Here is an 18,223-nt window from a genome sequence, read left to right as displayed (position 1 = left end):
TTTCTTTCTTTCTTTCTTTCTTTCTTTCTTTCTTTCTTTCTTTTCTTTTTTTTTTTTTTTTTTCGGTTTTTCGAGACAGGGTTTCTCTGTATAGACCAGGCTGGCCTCGAACTCAGAAATCCACCTGCCTCTGCCTCCCAAGTGCTGGGATTAAAGGCGTGCACCACCACGCCCGGCTAATAAAGGCTGTTGAAGGTCACTCCCACACAAACTAAGTTTCAAAGAAGACTCTGAGGCCACACCAGCTGCCTGGAAGAGACTAAGGTAAACTGAGTCACATGGCAAGAGGACACTCTCTGATCTGTTGAGTAGCCTGTAGGATGTGCTCCAAGTTCCCAGCTTTTGTGGGCTGTCATTGGTGCTGGGCTTTGGTTATTTCTGCAGCCATAAGTAGCCAACCTTTTACCCACATTCCTGTAAATAACCCTAATAACATTCATTGGTTCATTAAGTTGGACTTTGCTGGTGTCTGACACTTTGGCCTGTCGTGGGATCCGTGACAGAGGTGAGTAGAAAACGTGGGTTGCATCTCCCTATGTCTTAGTCACTGTTTATCTTTGTGAAGAGGCACCATGACCAGGGCAATTTTTAAGAAAGAATACATTTAATTTGGGGCTTGCTTATAGTTTCAGAGGTTTAGTCCATTTTTTGTTTGTTTGTTTTGTTTTATTTCTTGGGTTTTTGTTGTTTCTCTGTGTAACAGCCCTGGTTGTCCTGGAACTTGCTTTGTAGACCAGGATAGCCTTGAACTCACGGAGACCCTCTTCCACCTCCTGAGTGGTGGGATTAAAGGTGTGCATCACCACTGTCCTGAGGTTTAGTTCATTTTCATCATGGTAGAGAACGTGACCGTGGACATGGTGCTGAAGCAGTAGCTGAGAGTTGTATCCTGATGAGAAGACAGGGAGGGGGAGACTAGGCCTGGTGTGAGTTTACTTTTTTAAGATTTATTTATTTATTATATGTAAGTACACTGTAGCTGTCTTCAGACACTCCAGAAGAGGGAGTCAGATCTTGTTACAGATGGTTATGAGCCACCATGTGGTTACTGGGATTTGAACTCGGGACCTTTGGAAGAGCAGTCGGGTGCTCTTACCCACTGAGCCATCTCACCAGCCCTGGTGTGAGCTTTTGAAAGCTCAAAGCCCTCCCCTAGTGACACTTCCTCCAACTAGGCTACACCTCCTAATTCTTCTAATCTTTTCAAAGGGTTCCACTTCCTGGTAAGTACACATTTAAATATATGAACCTATGGGGGACATTGTTATTCAAACCACCACACCCCAGGAGAAAGTTTTGTCATACAAGAACATGAAACTCTGGGTTTTCACTACCACATAAAAGTGGGTGTGGTCGTACAGGCCTGTAATCCTATCATTCTTTTTTTTGTTGTTGTTTTGTTTTTAGAGACAGGGTATCTCTGTGTAGCCCTGGCTGTTCTGGAACTCACTCTGTAGTAGCCTCAAACTCAGAAATCCACCTGCCTCTGACTCCCAAGTGCTGGGATTAAAGGCATGCGCCACCATCACCCGGCAAATCCTATCATTCTAAAGGCAAAGACTGGAGGAAGAGAAAGACCATCTTTGGCTACACAGGGAGTTTGAGTACAGCCTCCGGTACATAAGATACCTGCTTCTCATAAGTAAGTAAATACTTTGACATCTGCCTGGTCTACATAGAGAGTTCCAGGCCAGCCAGGGCAACATAGTAAGACTTTGTCTGAAAAAAAAAACTAAACTAAGCTAACATATAAAATATATTAAATAATTAATTGAAAAAGAATTCTAACACTCCACCCCTCCTCCATATATATATATATATATATATATATATATATATATAATGTGATTCTACATATCACTACATATGTAATTAAATATGCCAGTAGTTACAGTACTGAAGAGGCAAAGACAGGAGGATCAATCAGCTTGAGTAACAGAAACTACTAACAACAACAAAATCCCCTACACAAGTTTATGACGACTCCAAAACCCAGGTTAACCTAAGGCATAGTGTGGCTCTATGGTGAACTCACAGGTAGGAAGTGATTGAATCATGAGGGAGCACTAACTTTCCACAGACTTTAGCTGAAATGGAGAACGGTCTGCTATCTTCTCTGTCAGTTTCCTTTCTTCCTTAAGTCCGCTCTCAAACCATCCCATTTTCTTCCACACCTTACCTTCAACTTCCATCTTACATTTTATTCGTGTGTGTGTGTGTGTGTGTGTGTGTGTGTGTGTGTGTCTGCATGCCATGATGTACATATGGATGGAGGTCAGAGAACAACTTGCAAGAGTTGGCTGTTTTATCATGTGTGTTCTAGCCAGCCTCAAACTCAGGTTTTTAGGCTTGGTGGCTGGGACCTTTACCCATGGAACCATCTTGCTGACACAGCTCACCTTCATCTTTTATCTATCTATTTATTATATGTGTGCCTTAGTGTATGCATGTGCACACATGTGTGCAGGAGATTGAGATTGAGATAGGGCATCACATTTCTTGGAATTGAGGTTACCAGCAGTTGTCAACAATCATGTAGGTTTCTGGGACATGAACCTGGGTCCTCTGCAAGAGCAGAGTGCTCTTAACCACTGAGCCATCTCGCCAGTGCCTTCCCCTCCCCCAACTTTAATACAACTATTTGTACAGAGGTCTACACTGACCCGGATCTCCACAGTCTGTGTATAATCAGGAGTGTGCAGGTGTCAATCAGGGGTTGAACTTTTAACCTTAGGAAGGTTTCTACATGTGATTGTTAAGAATCCATTTTCCTGACCAAACTGATGCAGACTTGAATGAGACCAGTTACTGATCAGCCCCAAGCTCCGTCACCATTTAAGATGCCAGCCATCTGCTATAGTACTAACTCCAGACCCACATAGTCTCTGCTCTAACCGCAGTCTGCATATTCTGTCAAGACGCAGCCTTTGCCCTTGCACAGGCTAGGAAGCACCTAATGTGTGCCAAGCTTGTGTTAAGTGTCCATCCGATTATGTGATAAATCCTCTCTTTATGTACACCACAACACACCATGGGAATTCAGAGAGGTGGCAGAATGGGATGGTGAAGATCTGTAACCACAGTATTCTATAGACTGGGACACAAGGATCAGTGTTGAGGGCCAGCCCATCACAACCTACCCTCACCTGCTAAAAATAATTCCCAATAGGAACAAAACAGAAACAGAATGAAAGAGAATACTTGCTTTCATTTATTTTTGTCTGTTCATTTCTTGAGGTGGAAATTGAACCCCGGGCCCTACACAGCCTAGGCAGATGCCCTGCCATCAGCTTCTTGCCCAGGCCTTACCTCTGGCCTTTCTCTTCCCGAGCCCACTCTCCACTTGCAGTGTGCCTACTAGCGTGAACTTACAAATGTAGTCTGAGGTTTCACTCCTGTTCAGAATGTTTCTTCACTCCCTATATATGGCCTTTCTTTTTTTTTATTATCATATTTGATTTATTTCCTGTGCTCTGTGCCCATGCATATATGTGTAGGTGCCTACATGCCATGGCACAAGTGGGGAGGTCAGAGGGGGACCTTGAAGAGTCTGTCCTCTTTCTCCATCATGTGGGTTCCAGGGATGAACAAACCTCAGGTCCTCAGGCGCCTTTACCTGCTGAGCCATCTCATCTGCTCTCCCTCTTTTTCTTCTTTCTTTCCCCTCCTTTCTTCTCTTTTCTGTTCTTTGCTTTTTTTCGACAGAATATCAGAAAGCCCAGGCTGGCCTCAAAGTAGATGAGGCTGACCTTGAACTCCCGAGTCTCAAACCTATACCTCCAGCAATCTGGAATTACTGGCAGGCACCACTACACCCAGTTTTGTGCAGTTCTGGGTATAAATTCAGGGCTTTATATAGGTTAGTCTACATTGAACTAAATCCACTGGTCAGACTCCCCCCTTTTTGGTATTTTGTAACACAGCTGACTGCAAACCGAGGATGACCTTGAACTCATGATCTTCCTTTCACCACCCAGGTCTTACAGATAGATATTCTTACAGTGTTTTTAGAAAGATATATTTGCTTTATGTGTTTGCTTGAGTGTGTGTCTATGTATCACATGTGTGCCTGGTGCCAATGGAAATCAGAAGAGGGTCTTGGATCTCCTTGAACTGAAATTATGGACACTTCTGACATGTCATGTGGGTGCTGGGAATTGAACCTAGGTCCTATGCAAAAAACAAGTAAACCATCTCTCCCACTCTCTTATAGATATTGTTTTTGCTTTTAGTTTTCCGAGACAGGGTTTCTCTGTGTAGCTCTGGCTGTCCTGGAACTTACTCTGGAGACCAGGTAGGCCTCAAATTCAAAGAAATCCACCTGCCTCTGCCTTCCCAGTGCTGTAGGATTAGAGGGGTGTACAACCATACACCATACTCAGCTTTTTTTCTTTTTTTTGGGGGGGTGGGTTTCGGGACAGGGTTCCTCTGTGTAGCCCTGGCTGTCCTGGAACTCACTCTGTAGACCAGGCTGGCCTCGAACTCAGAAATCTGCCTGCCTCTGCCTCCCAAGTGCTGGGATCAAAGGCGTGTGCCACCACTGCCAGGCTTAAAGATAATCTTAACCTCTTAAAGTAACACAAAGCTTGCCATAACCTAACCATAGTTTATCTTCCCACTTCCCCTGTAGCCATTCCATTCCCTGAATCCTTCTTGACAGATGGATTCTGAGGACACAAAGCCTTTTAGATGTCTGCCTCCTGCTTTGTTCCCCCTCACTTCAATGCCCAAATTCTTTGCTTACCAGTATAGGTTCAGCCTGGTCTACTCTAGGACTCAAAGGGAGCCCCGATTAGCAGAATTGTGTAGCCCCTTGAGTACTACAGGTCAGATCTGGCATTTAAATCTTGTAGAATCAGTAAATGAAGTGAGCATTCCCTTCCAGCCCCCCACTGTGTGTGCCCAAGCTATCTGATTGGGCATCTGAGCCAGTTTGTGGTTGCCATGCCAATTCTCTATGGATACTGCAGCTTGCTCTGTAATCTCGATTCCGTTAGCTGATGCTGTGACTACTCTCAGCTAGCCTTCATCCACGAACTGACTCTGTCTTTTCCTTGCAGCTGTTGGCATCTCTGCACACAGACACCTTTGAAAGAGCCTGCATCCCCCTGCCTCCTATCCCACAAACAGCAGACAGCAGAACCATCTGCTCCTTGGCCTTTCCTGTCCCCAAGTTAGATCCCTTGAATATTGACCCTTCAATGGGTCATGTTCAAGTTTGCAAAATCTCTTGGACTTTGCTGTTTGGACTGCTGGTAACTCCCCGAAGAAGCCTTACTTTTGCCAAGATTTTGTTTTTCTTGATAAGTAGCCCAGCCTTGAAGGCCCACTCCTCCCAGCTCAGCCTCCAGGGTGCTAGGATTATAAATGGGTGCCAAACCTGACCTTTACTGTCAAATTCTTCGTCTCCTTTGGGGACAGCGTCTCTCTGTACGCCCAGCTGTCATGGAACTCAACTGTGCAGACCAGGGTGGCCTTGAACTCACAGAAACCCACCTGCTTCTGCTACCTATATACTAGGATTAAAGACCTGTGACACCATGACTGGCTAATAGAGTCAAATTCTTTATAGAAGCTTCATCCGCAGTAGAACTGAATTTCCTGCCTTCTGTGTCTGGGAGAGTTCTAGTACACTTTAAAGGCCCTGCTGAGTGCCTATGAAAACATCTTACATTTATTTATTTATTTATTTATCTTATTTATTTATTTATTTAGGATTTTCAAGACAGGGTTTCTCTGTATAGCCCTGGCTGTCCTGGAACTCAGGACATAGACCAGGATATAGACCAGGCTGGCCTCGAACTCAGAAATCTGCCTGCCTCTGCCTCCCAAGTGCTGGGATTAAAGGCGTGTGCCACTACGCCAGGCTAAAAATCTTACATTTATAACTTATTTCTTTTAATTTTTTTTCTGGCAGGGTCTCATGCAGCCCAGACTGATCTTGAACTCCCTGTCTTGACAAGGCTGGCCTTGCACGCCTGCCTCCATCTTCAAAGTGCTGAGATCACAGATGTGTGCCACCATGCCTAACTCCTTACCTTTCTAATTACTATTATTTAAACTTTTTAAAATTTTATTTCATGTCTATTGAGGTTTTTTTTCTGCAAACATGTCTGTGATGGTGTCTGAGCCCCTGGAACTAGAGTTACTGTCAGGTTGTTAGCCACATGTAGTTGCAGGGAGTTGAACCCTCGTCCTCTGGAAGAGCAGCCAGTACTCTTGACCACTGGATCATCTCTCCAGCCCCACCAGTTTTTGAATACCACTGTTTGATTCTCAGAGAAGCCCTGTAAAAGACAGAACAATTATTATGTAGTCTATACTTATAGGTTCCAAAGCTGACACCTAGACAGGCTAAGGTTAAAGTGTGGAAGGGGCCATCAGGGCCAGACTCATCTCCTAACTCCAATACCCTGCTTGCTCAGCACATCACACTCCAATGCGTACTAAGCCCTCAGTACATTTCCCTCAAATGAAAAGGTCCATCCTGAGGCAGCCTTTCCTGCTACCTCCTTGATACTTTGCCTCCATGGAGCGCCCCTCGAGGTTCCTTCAGCCACTTTCTACCTGGTTAGCAGGACACAAGAGTTATGTATCCTATCTTCTCTCTGGCTCCTAATGCCTGAGAGCTCTGTTGTCCCACCTTTACCCCAGCCTTTACCCACTTTGATCCGGAATTGGAGTCTTTTGTGTGTGTGTGTGTGGGGGGGACAGGTTCTCTCTATCTAGCCCTAGCTATTCTGAAACTCTCAACATAGACTGGGCTAGCCTTGAACTCATAGAAATGTTCCTCCTTCTGCTTCTCAAGTGCCAAGATTAAAGACTTGTGCTACCCAGGGCTTGGAGTTGTAATCTTTGAAGACAAGTAGATTTCTGAGATGACCAGCACTTGGGAGAGGGCACAAGGCTCCCTCAAGGACTAGGGTTAATTAATTGGGGTGCTGGGGATGGAATCCAGGGCAATTAGGAACCCACTCTACTTACGAACTGAACTACACCCCAGGCCCCAAGATGGAATTTTGTTTTGTTTTTTCGAGACAGGGTTTCTCTGTATAGCCCTGGCTGTCCTGGAACTCACTTTGTAGACCAGGCTGGCCTCGAACTCAGAAATCCGCCCGCCTCTGCCTCCCAAGTGCTGGGATTAAAGGCGTGCGCCACCACGCCTGGCCAGGATGGAATTTTGAAACAGGAAATCTTTTTCTTGAGAACAAAGAAGAGATGGTCTATGCTTTCTATGGGAAGGCAGGGATGGATTTCCATAGGAAGAGGATTTTGCAGCCCACTGTCAGTCACATAGGAACCTCTTCTTTGACAGAGTGTGATGTCCTTGTTGAAGGAGAAAGGAAATTTCACAGGAAAAGAGTGGCTTCTTGTTGCTCAGGCTGGGTTTTACGCTGTATACCCCAAGTTGCCTTAGAACTGTGTAGCTTAGGCCTCTAACTCAGGTACCATTACACCCAACTTGTTTCCTCTTTTTTTTTTTTAAATCTTATGCTTTCTCTCAGAGAGGAAAAAAAAAGTTATTCCACTGGGAAAACGATTCTGATGAAACACCCCTGCTCTTTTTCATTTCTGGTACATTTCCTCCAAAGACTATGAGAGGGGGTGGGGGCAGTGCTCTGTCCAGCTAAGGGATGGGATGGCTGAGAGGGAAAACTTGCTGGAAGGTGGTGGGACTTGGACCCTGAGGCACTTTGTGTGGGTAGTGTCAGTCCGGGAAGGCTCTGTAGGGCTGGGGAGGGGTACTTTAGAACCATAGACAAGTGTGGGAGGGCCCTGGGAGAGGTGCTAGGCCAGCCCGTGTTTACACACAGGGAGAAAGGCTTGGGAAAGGGCACACCTTGCAAACAAGTGACACAGCTAGGCCTGGACTCTGCTTTGTCAAGTCCCAAGCGTGGGACTTTTCCTCCAGTAGCTGACACACAGGAGTGGGGGTGGGGACTGGCCAGGAAAGGGCTGCTGGATGCACCTGACCTGTGTTCAGCGAGACCAAGGGAGGTGGACTGGGGAGGCAGATGGAATTTGGGGTCCTATACAGAGGAGGGAGAGAAGTCAGGGGCTTGCAGGGCATCAGATGCTGAATACCCAGGGAGGAGACGGACAGGTCTCAGAATTATAGGGAAGAGCAAAGCTGAGGTAGCCAGGAAAAGTGCCAATCTCTCTCTCTCTCTCTCTCTCTCTCTCTCTCTCTCTCTCCCTCTCTCTCTCTCCCTCTCTCCCTCTCTCCCTCCTTCCCTCCCTCCCTCTCTCCTTAGAAATTTCTCTAGCATTTTCTCTGTCTCTCCAGAAGAGGCTGTCATTTATTTTTAAAACCAAAGAAAGGAGTGATGTGAATTAGCTACCCATAGATGATAAACAACAGGAAAGACATAAGTAAATGACCAATCAAGGCAGAGCAAGGAAAAGCAGGAGAGGAGGCTCAGATGGTGGCTTTGCCAGGTTCCTGTTTGCAGCTTCAAGTCACTCTTCCCTCTGCCCTTTTCTTTTCCTGATCAGCAAAATGCCAACCAAGGCCAGCTTATCCTGGGGGGAGGTCAGAGAGGAGGGTTCCGGAGAAAAAAAACTTCAACAAACACTCGAAACATGTCTTCATTTACTGTAAAATCCTGTTTAATGTGTAACATTTGCAGAGAGAGAGGCCTTGGGAACTGGGGACTGGGGGCAGCCCTGACCAATCCCCACTCCGATTTATCTGCCTGCTTCTCTCTCCATAACTCCCTCACCCTAGATGTGTCCTCCTTTTCCCCTGTGGCAGGCAGCAAGGCAAGCTTCCATCCCTTCTCCATCCACAAGGCAGAGCTCCTCCTCCACTCTGCTTGCCCACATCCCTCCCCACCGACATGACTCCCAAAGTGGGGTACCAGACAGCATGGGAGTTAAGATTAGTTTCCTAACTGGAAACACCTTCAGAACATCTCATCCCTCGTTTCAAGGAGAGGGAAGAGGAAAGGGTACAGGCAGAAAGAATTGCCCACACCATTAATAACCTTGAGCCCTGTTGTAGAAGTGGCTCCCCACTCCCCAGCCGGCCAGGTCTTTGACGGGAGGCTCTCTGAGGAAGGGGAGTAGGGAGGGAGGGAAGGTTTGATGGAGTAATCCCTAGCAGGCAGAAGCCTGCTCACCGGCATAGGAGAAGGAGGGGCAGGTCTGGGCGGGGTGAGGGAGGGGATGGGAGGTTGCCTGGTACTGACATCAGCAGGCTGAGCATCGGTCGCTCTTTTCAGCGAGCCCGGCCCCCGTGCCAGGGCTGCGGCGCAGTATGTCTTTCAGAGAGCCATCCTGCTCGCTCAGCAGCTTGTTGATCTCATTCTGCTTGTATTCAGGTGAGAGGCGGTGGCCAAAGCCCGAGCCCTTGCGGGAGGGCGGATTGGAGCGGCGCTGAGCACGGCGGGCACAGGCCCGGATGATGAGGTACACCACCTCCGCCACGTTGAGGATAATGCAGATGCCGGAGGCTGCGAGCATAAAGACAGTGAAGACGGTTTTCTCGGTGGGGCGGGACACGAAGCAGTCCACTGTGTTGGGGCAGGGGAAGGCTTCACACTTGACCAGCCGCACCATGGCATAGCCGGGGTAGAGCAGATAGAAGACATACATGAAGACAGCCTCGAACAGCAGCCGGAACACCACACTGATGACATAGGTCCACCACAGTGTCCCTGAGATGTGCACCTTGTGTCTCTTTACCTCTTCCAGGTGAAGGGGGTCCCCGTGCCCCTCAAGCCGTAGCATTTTCTTTTCTATGTGCTGTTGGTGAGCTACGTGCATTGCCACGAGGAGAGCTGGGGTGGAAACCAAGATAAGCTGCAGGGACCATAGGCGCACGTGGGAGATGGGGAAAAAATGGTCATAGCAGACGCTGTTGCAGCCTGGCTGGAGGGTGTTACAGATGAAAGAGGACTTCTCATCCCCCCACACGCTCTCAGCAGCCACCACCAGCACCATGATTCTGAAGATGAAGATGACAGACAGCCATACTCGGCCAATGGCTGTAGAGTGCCGATTCACGCCACTGAGCAAGGTGTATAGACCTGTCCAGTTCATCCTGCCTCATTCACACCTGTGAAACAAGAGGCAGGAAGCAAGCCGTCAAAAGGTCAGGGCAGGAAGCTGGGCATAGTCATGCTGCCTCCCCTGCCCCTATCTTTTCTAAGAGCAAGGAAGGGTGGTCATTGCTTTCCCTCTTGGTACCAGCCTTTCCTCCTTCGCTTGACTTAACCTCCCTGAGCCCCATCCCCTTTCTTTACAGACACCCAGCATTCGCTCCTCGCTCCTCGAGTCCCTTTCTTCACCAGGCCTATCTTGTTCTGCCATTAGCCCGCTCTTCAGGCGTCCCCCCACCCCCGCCCCAGCTCCTTTGCACCTGACTTATGGCAAATCCAGATATCCCGGTTACCTCGGGGAGCGCCTATCCTTGAGGCCACCCAGACAGCTCCCCTATGGTCTCATGTCTGTGTAGGGGGAGTGGTCCCTGTGGTCGCGCCTGCGTCCCAATTCATCGCCTCCCGGTGCTGGAGAGTCATATGCTGCTTTATACCCAGTGTCTGTACAATGGGACCTTTGTGGGGCGCTGAACAACACCCTTTAGAATTCAGATCAAACGCCCTGACTTCCGCCCACCCTACACACAGAGCACTTGTGTCCCAGCGCCGGACACCCAGCCTGCACCCACCTGTTCTGTGCCCGCCCGGTCCATCGCCGCACCCGCCCCATGGCCCCACCAGAATAATGGCTCTGGGGGAGGGGGATAGAACACAGACAGGTGCAAGTAAGCCAGGACCCCAGGGGACCAGGGTCCTCTGGACTAAGACCTTCCCCTATATTTCTACCAGAAACAGGGTCAGCAGCAGGTTTCTTAGGCATAGGTCCCTTTCCAGATATGGATGAACCAGAAGAGAGGAAACCGGGGTACCAAGTTTATCAAGCCAGGAGCTGAACTAACCATTTCCCCAGGCATTCTTTCTTTTGAGCCATTTACAATCCTGTTATCCACTCAAAGTCACCATGGCTAAAAATGATGAAGCACAAAAAAAAGTCTGAAACAGAAGACCTGACTCTTACAGCAGCAGACTTCTTGTGCTTTTGCCGATGAAGAAAAAGCTAGCCATTAAAAAGGGAAAGAAAAGACGGCTAATTTGATCTCACTTTGTATTTTACAACACAAAAATCAAGGAAGTTGTCTAGCTGTGAGCACGGTCCAAATCCAGCGAACTATGAGTATCTCTTTGTAAGCTATGGGAAAGGGGCCCTCTCCAGGGGCTTGGCAGGTGGGCACCTGGTGAGACTAAGCCAGAGAGACAGTGATAAAGCCACCAGGAAAGTAGCAGGTTGGTTGGACGATGGATTATGCAAGGGTTACATAGCTTCTGTTTATATCTGATTCTTTACCTAAAGTGACCTTGGGTTAGTTACTGACTTTTGATGAGCTTGCCTGCTCATCCGTTAATGGGACCATACCCAGGATTGCACTGGGAGCCAGTGAAGATACCTGCTTCAGCAGGCAATCAAGGGGTTAAGAGAGTCATCTCTGGAAGAGGAAACAATGCTGCATTAGGCAGTCAAGTGAACTGCCAAGCCCAAGACCTTGCCTTTCTCTCCCCACTACTGTGTGGTTAACCTAGAGTGTCTGCTGTACAACAGACAGCTCAATTGCTGCTGCCCTGGCCCCCATGTCAAGTGCGTTGTAATCTCCTGCTTATGAGCATGCCAGTGACTCAGGGAGGAAATTCTCCTCTTTCCCTTAGGCAGACAAAGAAAGCCTCGCCCCACCTCCCACCACTTCAGCCATTGAAATTGAAAAGAGGTTTGCTAGCAGCAGCAGGATGAGAGCAGAGGCCTTAAGCCTGAACTTAAAGAAAAGCAGCAGAATGCAATGCATTTTCTCCCTTACCCAAGGAGGCACCGCTACAACAGGGTAGTGGGCGCACATGAAGCTTTATAGTCATTTCTGGACAGCTCTCTTGGTTAGAGAGGAAAGGGCCAGTGAACTAGGCATGGGAAATAATTGAGGAGGGAGAGGAAAGCGACAGGAGATCAGGGCAGATGGCACACACCTGTATCCCGGCTGGCTGGGGTGGGGTGGTTAAAGCAGCAGGCTCACTTGAGCACAGAAATTTAGACCGAGATGCACACTTGTAATCTCAGCATTTGGAAAGTGAGGGGTCAAAAAGTCAGGGGCAGCCTCAGCTACATGATTTCAAGGTCAACCTGGGTTACATTTGACCTTGTCTCAGTGCTGGGGGGGGGGACGTGCGTGTGTGTGCGCACGCGCGTGTGCACACACACACAGATAAAAGTTCTAGACTAGTCTGTGTGACTTAGTGAGTGAGTTTCAATCACAAAAATATAGCAGACAGAGGAAGAGGGTACAGTCTACAGGACGTAAGTCACTTCTCTAAGTGATGTTTCTTCATTAGTTTTTTTTTGTTTTGTTTTGTTTTTTTTTAAGGCACTGTGAGGCATGGTGACACACATCTTAAATCTCACCACTTGGGGAGGCAAAGGACAGGCAAATTGCTTTGAGTTCAAGGGCAGCCTGGTCCATATAGTGAGTTCTGGACCAACAAGGGCTACAAAGTAAGACCTCCTCCTATCTCAAAAAAAAAAAAAAAAAAAAGCCAGTTGTAGTGCTGCACACCTTTATCTCTAGCACTGCAGAAGTAGAGGCAGGTGAGATCTCCAGAGTTCGAGGTCTGCCTGGTCTACAGCGTGAGTTCCAGGATAGCCAGGGTGACATGGAGAGACCCTGTTTCAATCCCTCCCTTTCAAAAAAAGAAAGAAAGAAAGAAAGAAAGAAAGAAAGAAAGAAAGAAAGAAAGAAAGAAAGGAGGGAATAAGGAAGAAAATGATGTTTTTGCTAATGAGCTATATTAGGCTTCACACACTGGACTTGGCCTTTGGGTCAGGGTTGGGGACTTGCTTTATGTGTAACCTGGGGTAGCAAGATGGCTCAACAGGTAAGGGTGCTTGCTGTTAAGTCTGATGACCTGCTGGGCAGTGGTGGTGCACACCTTTAATCCTAGCACTTGGGAGGCAGAGACAGGCAGATTTCTGAGTTCGAGGTCAGCCTGGTCTACAGAGTGAGTTCCAGGACAGCCAGGGCTACACAGAGAAACCCTGTCTTGAAAAACAAACAAACAAAAAAAGACTGATGACCTGAGTCTGATACCAGAATCCACATGGTGGAAGGAGGGAATTGACTCCCATAACTCCAGCGCATGTACACACACACACACACACACACACACACACACACACAAATGTAATAAAAAGCCAAGTATATACTAGACTGTGCCAAGCCCTTGAATATGTAGTCTCCTGTGAGCCTAAGGAGGGGTGGGGGTGGGGATGACTCAGCAGGCCAAAACACTTGTCATGCAAGCCTGATGACCTGAGGAGAAAACCAACTCCTGAAAGTTGTCCTCTGATTTCTGCATGTGTTGCATGACACTAACATGTTCCAACACTGACACACATACACATTATAAATACATACAAAGATGGGCTAACAATAAATAAAAGGAAAAAATTAAAGACCAACCTAGGGAGAGAGGGTGTTAGTTGTTTTTGTTTGTTTGTTTGCCTCTTGTCGCTGAGGAGGAAACTGAGGCAAAAAGAAAGGTCATCCCTGCCAGGGAGTGATGGGGCACACCTTTAATCGCAGTACTCAGGAGGCAGAGGTAAATCTACGAGTTTGAGGCCAGCCTGGTCTACAGAACGAGTTCCAGGACAGCCAGGGCTACACAGACCTTGTCCAAAAAAAAAAAAAAAAAAAAAAAGAAAGAGAAAACAGAAACAACAACAAAAAGGGTCATTCCTGAGGGTCATGCAGTTACCACATGACAGAGATGGGCTTTGAGAAAGGTGAGGTTGATGGAAAAGCCCATCTTCTTTCCGTAAATTCTATGGCATCTTAGAGAGTTACCGCTTGTCTTTCCCCATTCGTTCAGGACTGAGGAGCTTCCGTTCTCTTTCTTCCCAGGGTTTCTCTGACCTCCGGATTCAGTCCATTTTCCTTTCCCCAGGTTGTTCTCATGAACTTCAAAGGTGTTCTCTCTTTTCCCCTCAGAGGTGCCCCATATACCTCCTGACCAACCGTAAGTTTCTAGGTCCTTCGAAGAAGTTCTTTGCCTCTTTCTTGAGTTTTCTGGGCCACAGCCAGTAGCTCCCTTTAGGGTCTCTGAGAGCCCTTGTGTGGGCACTGGGATTCAAGTTTTGCTTTGTCTGTGTCAACACCAATAGCTCAAGGGCACATTTTAAAAACATTCAGGGAAGTGACCTGATTTTGAAATCCAAACTGTTTCCCTGACTTTAGGTTAAAGTCCAGCTATTGATATGGTTTGGGTTGCACTAGGCATGCGTTGTTTCTGTGTTTAATTAGATAGGGTTTCTGAGGCTGCGACAAGCTCTGAGTTCAGGTTTGCATAGCACTTGAGCATAGTACCAAAGAAGGAGATCACTAACAGTTCTGTAATGTTATCTCCATTTTTCATACCAGGAAGTCGAGGCTCAGAGAGGTTCACTAACAGGTTTCACAGACAGTTGCTCTGCTGCCAACTAATAGAATCAAATTCCAAAATGATTTTCCTCAAAGCCTTTGAACAGAGAACTGCTTTTGATGGCTGCCCTTTTTAAGGAGCATTTGTTCGGAGACCGGGCACACAACTCAACAAAGCTGTACTCTTGTGCGAGTTGGCATATGTGTGCCCATATGGTCCAGTCATCACCGGGGTCTTCTTTCCTACCCTGTCATTCCTTCCAACTGCTTTCAAATCTTTCTGTTCTGTGGGTTTGGGCAACAAGGCCCTGTTGGGACTAGATGAGATTACTCAGGCCCAGCACCAGGGTTGAGGATCTGGCTCAGTTGGTAGAGTGCTTGCCTCGTTAGTAACATGCAGCCCTGGGTGCCCAGAAGTGGTAGGGCATGTATTTGCTTTCTGGAGGTGGGAGCATGAGGATCAGGAGTTCAAAGTCACCCTCAGCTACAAAGTAAGTTTGAGGCCAGACTGAGCTATATAAGATCCTGTTCAAAAACAAACAAACAATAGAAAAACAAACCAAACTCTATGGTCAGGAAGGGGGATGGAGCTTTCTTAGAAACTTCCTTTGGAGGGTTTGATGCTTGTATCAGGTTGGGTGGTTGAAGCCAATCTCACCTGGTGCTTTCTCTTCCCTTGCTATCTCCCTGTCTCCACCCTGTGATGCTACAGTATCTCAGGTACTGGCTTCCTTTCCACCCTGTCATCCATCTACTGTGGCCAGGCTTGCTTCCCATGACCAGTCTGATGGATTCACTTTTCTCTCTCCCTCTCCCTGTGTGGGCCTCTTCATCCGGCTTCTGCTGATACGCATTCTCTTATAATCACCGGCATTATTGCTACTTGCTCCTCCATCATCCACATCCCTTGCTTGGACTCGCTGTGACAGCCACCACTTATAGAATGCCTCCTGTCTATCAGGACCTACATGTTCATGAACTGTCATCCTCTGGACAACCTTAATTCACACATGTAGCCAGGTTAGTCTGGATTTCACACACCTCTTGTCTCAAGACTTCTGAGTAGTTGGGATTACAGACATATGCCACCTTGCCTGGAAAATGCTGTACCTTATCACACATCTGGTAAACATGTGCTAAAACTCAGATTGAAAAGCATATTGGTCCCTTACCAATGGTTTCTGCATATTAAAATGCCCCTGTGGCCAGGCAGTGGGATCCCAGCACTTGGGAGGCAGAGGCAGGTGGAGCTCTGTGAATTTGAGGCCAGCCTGGTCTACAGAGAGAGTTCTAGGACAGCCAAATCTACACAGAGAAACCCAATTCAAAACTCAAAATAAAATAAAATAAAATAAAACTTCTTTTGTGGTTGGGCTAGATTGCACATGCTTTTAATCCTCTGTCTCATTCAGGAGATAGAGGTAAGAGGATCTCTGACTTAAAGCCAGCCTGGTTTTTATAGCAAGTTCCAGGACAGTTAAGGCTACATAATGAGACCCCGTCTCAAATAAATAATAAAGAAATAAAACAAACCCCTTTGTGTATATTCTCCTTTCCTCCTCTAATATTCTAAGTCTGTGGGTTCTGTTATGCCACTCCTGACAGCTGGAATGACTTTTTAACAGCTGGGAACCATCTTTCTAACCATCAGTTACCCTAAGTTCATCTCGAGCCTGCCTGCTCCCCGCAAGCAAATAGAAAGGCATGTCCCCACATCCTCTTGGGTACATGCCTGCTTTACCTTATAATCAAGAAAAGAAAGCAGCACCTGGCATTGTCTTGAAGTTTCATGGAATCCTCCCCACCCCACCCCCACATGCCAAAAAGTATCTCAGGAAGGCAACCTTAGTCACGTTATGTTGAGAGTTCTTCAAGTCTGCCTTCCTGGGAATCTGACCTCCATGGACATAAGAAGAATCTTTGGCTGAGGAAAAAGAATGAGAAGAGAAGGAACTTGGAGTCTGAAAGAAGGTGAGAGTTGGAGGCTGAAGAGAGAATCCGAGCAGGCAGGTCACCTGGCAGGTGGACATCAGAGGGAAGCACAGAAGAGCCCTAAATGGCTGAATGCTGATGTCAAGGGAAGACCCAGGGCTCTTCTCAGCACCATAGCAGCACACCACAGCCCCCTCCCTCAGCTCCCAAACTCCTCACCTCCCTGGCACTGCCACACCTGGTTGCAACCGCCTTTTCCCAGGGAATGTATGCAGGAGTGTCTGCTCAATGCCACTAGGTACTGTCAAAGCCCAGCCCAGGGGAGGGACAACAAGCCCAAGACCGGAGCTTGACATGGCCCACAGCCCAAGAGGAAGAGAAACATTAACCAGCCCCACCCCCCGTTCCACACACAATCATTAAACAAGATTGATCCCTGAGGTCCCAATGGATCTGGATCTAGAGTTCTTGCCCTGTCCCAGAGGAAAAGAAGCATCATTTGTCACTAAAATGCCATGCTGGGCCTATGTGGGGTACCGAACTAGACTTGGCTGCTTAATACATTCCAGCTATGCCCAACTCTTGGCCTTCAGTAGACCCACTTTGTGGGCAAGCAGCACAGAGGATTCTCATGCTGGATGCTATCTCTTCTAGATCCCAGCCTCTAAAACTAGGGACAATTGAGAGGACAAAAACACCTGAGGTCAAAATGGGGGATGGTCTTGTTCCCTAGCTATAGAGCAATGCCAGGCTATCATTTGCTTATTCTCCTTGTACTTAATCGCTGGAGATAGACTGCAGTAATTCTAGTTGTATCCCAGAATCATAAAACCTACTTAGAAATTAACTTCTACTCTTAGGGCTAAGGCAGTTGATCTGTCAGATATAAGCAGGAACTCTTGGCAATCATTTAGGTAAACAGAATGTCAACCATTAACTGAAGGATCCATCTAGTTTCAAGGTCTCCACACTGAAGGCTCACCTGAGGACCCTGCTCATTTTGCAACCTGGACCACTGAAGAAAACAAGCGAAGCCAGCAGAGCGGGTTTACTGCCGTCTCCTTGATCTCACTGCCACAAACCGAGCCAGGGCCTCAGATTCCCTCGGCCAAGTCCGAGTTATGCCAGATAAGTCAGCAGATAAGCCTTTACTGGGTACCTACTGGGAAGCCAGCATAGAGCTCCGTGCTAGGGTCAGGGGGACAGAGAAAGAAAGAACATGCTGACTCTAAAAGAGTTTATTGGTCTGGAGGTGTGGCTTAATGTATAAGTATTTAGCCTTGGGTTGAATGTCCAACACTCCGCACATCAACAAACTAACGGAATTGAACAATCCTTTGAGGATACACAGCCAAAACCAAAGTGATTGCTTTGTGTATTCAAGCACATGAATCTGATTCAAACTGAGAAGGAGTTCAAAGGGGAAGAGAAGAAGAAACTGTTATAGGATCAGGTGTGGTGGCCGGTACCTTTAGTCCCAGCATTCATGAAGCAGACGCAGGCTACCTGGTCTACATCATCCATGATGAATGGATCCAGGCTGTCCATTCATCCAGGACAGCCAGGGCTATACAGAGAAACCCTGTCTCAAAAGACAAGAAGGGAGAGAAGGAGGAAGAGGAGGAGGAGGAGGAGGAGGAGGAGGGGGCGGAGGAGGAGGAGGGAGGTATAGTCAGGGAAAGTTTCTTAGAGGAGGCAAGATTTGAGCATAGAAGGGAAAAGATGGGTAGAGGACGGAAATGGGAAGGGAGACCTAGAATTCCAAAGAGGAGGAACTGTGTGAGCAAAGGCACA

General features: G+C 47.4%; 1 protein-coding gene across 5 annotated transcripts; it reads right to left on the bottom strand.

Moving 5' to 3' along the window:
* Positions 1 to 8,588: 8,588 nt before the first annotated feature.
* Positions 8,589 to 16,773, bottom strand: Gjb1 (gap junction protein beta 1). Of its 5 annotated transcripts, XM_029534586.1 has the most exons (3): positions 16,649 to 16,730; positions 16,342 to 16,421; positions 8,589 to 10,060 (listed from the first exon to the last, which is right to left on the bottom strand). In XM_029534586.1, the coding sequence occupies exon 3, from the start codon at positions 10,042 to 10,044 to the stop codon at positions 9,193 to 9,195; it is 852 nt and encodes a 283-aa protein (XP_029390446.1). In that variant the 5' UTR covers positions 10,045 to 10,060; positions 16,342 to 16,421; positions 16,649 to 16,730; the 3' UTR covers positions 8,589 to 9,192. The 5 variants fall into 5 exon arrangements, with proteins under 5 accessions (XP_029390446.1, XP_021044120.1, XP_029390447.1 ...); XM_021188461.1 differs by lacking the exon at positions 16,342 to 16,421 and having other exon boundaries at positions 16,649 to 16,773; XM_029534587.1 differs by lacking the exons at positions 16,342 to 16,421; positions 16,649 to 16,730 and adding an exon at positions 13,925 to 14,537.
* Between the last annotated feature and the right edge of the window lie 1,450 nt (positions 16,774 to 18,223).

This window comes from Mus pahari, chromosome X, assembly GCF_900095145.1.
Source record: "Mus pahari chromosome X, PAHARI_EIJ_v1.1, whole genome shotgun sequence".
In the NCBI taxonomy this organism is placed as follows: Eukaryota; Metazoa; Chordata; class Mammalia; order Rodentia; family Muridae; genus Mus; species Mus pahari.
The sequence above is the reverse complement of the archived record's forward strand: the minus strand, read 5'-3'. Positions and strand labels throughout refer to the sequence as shown.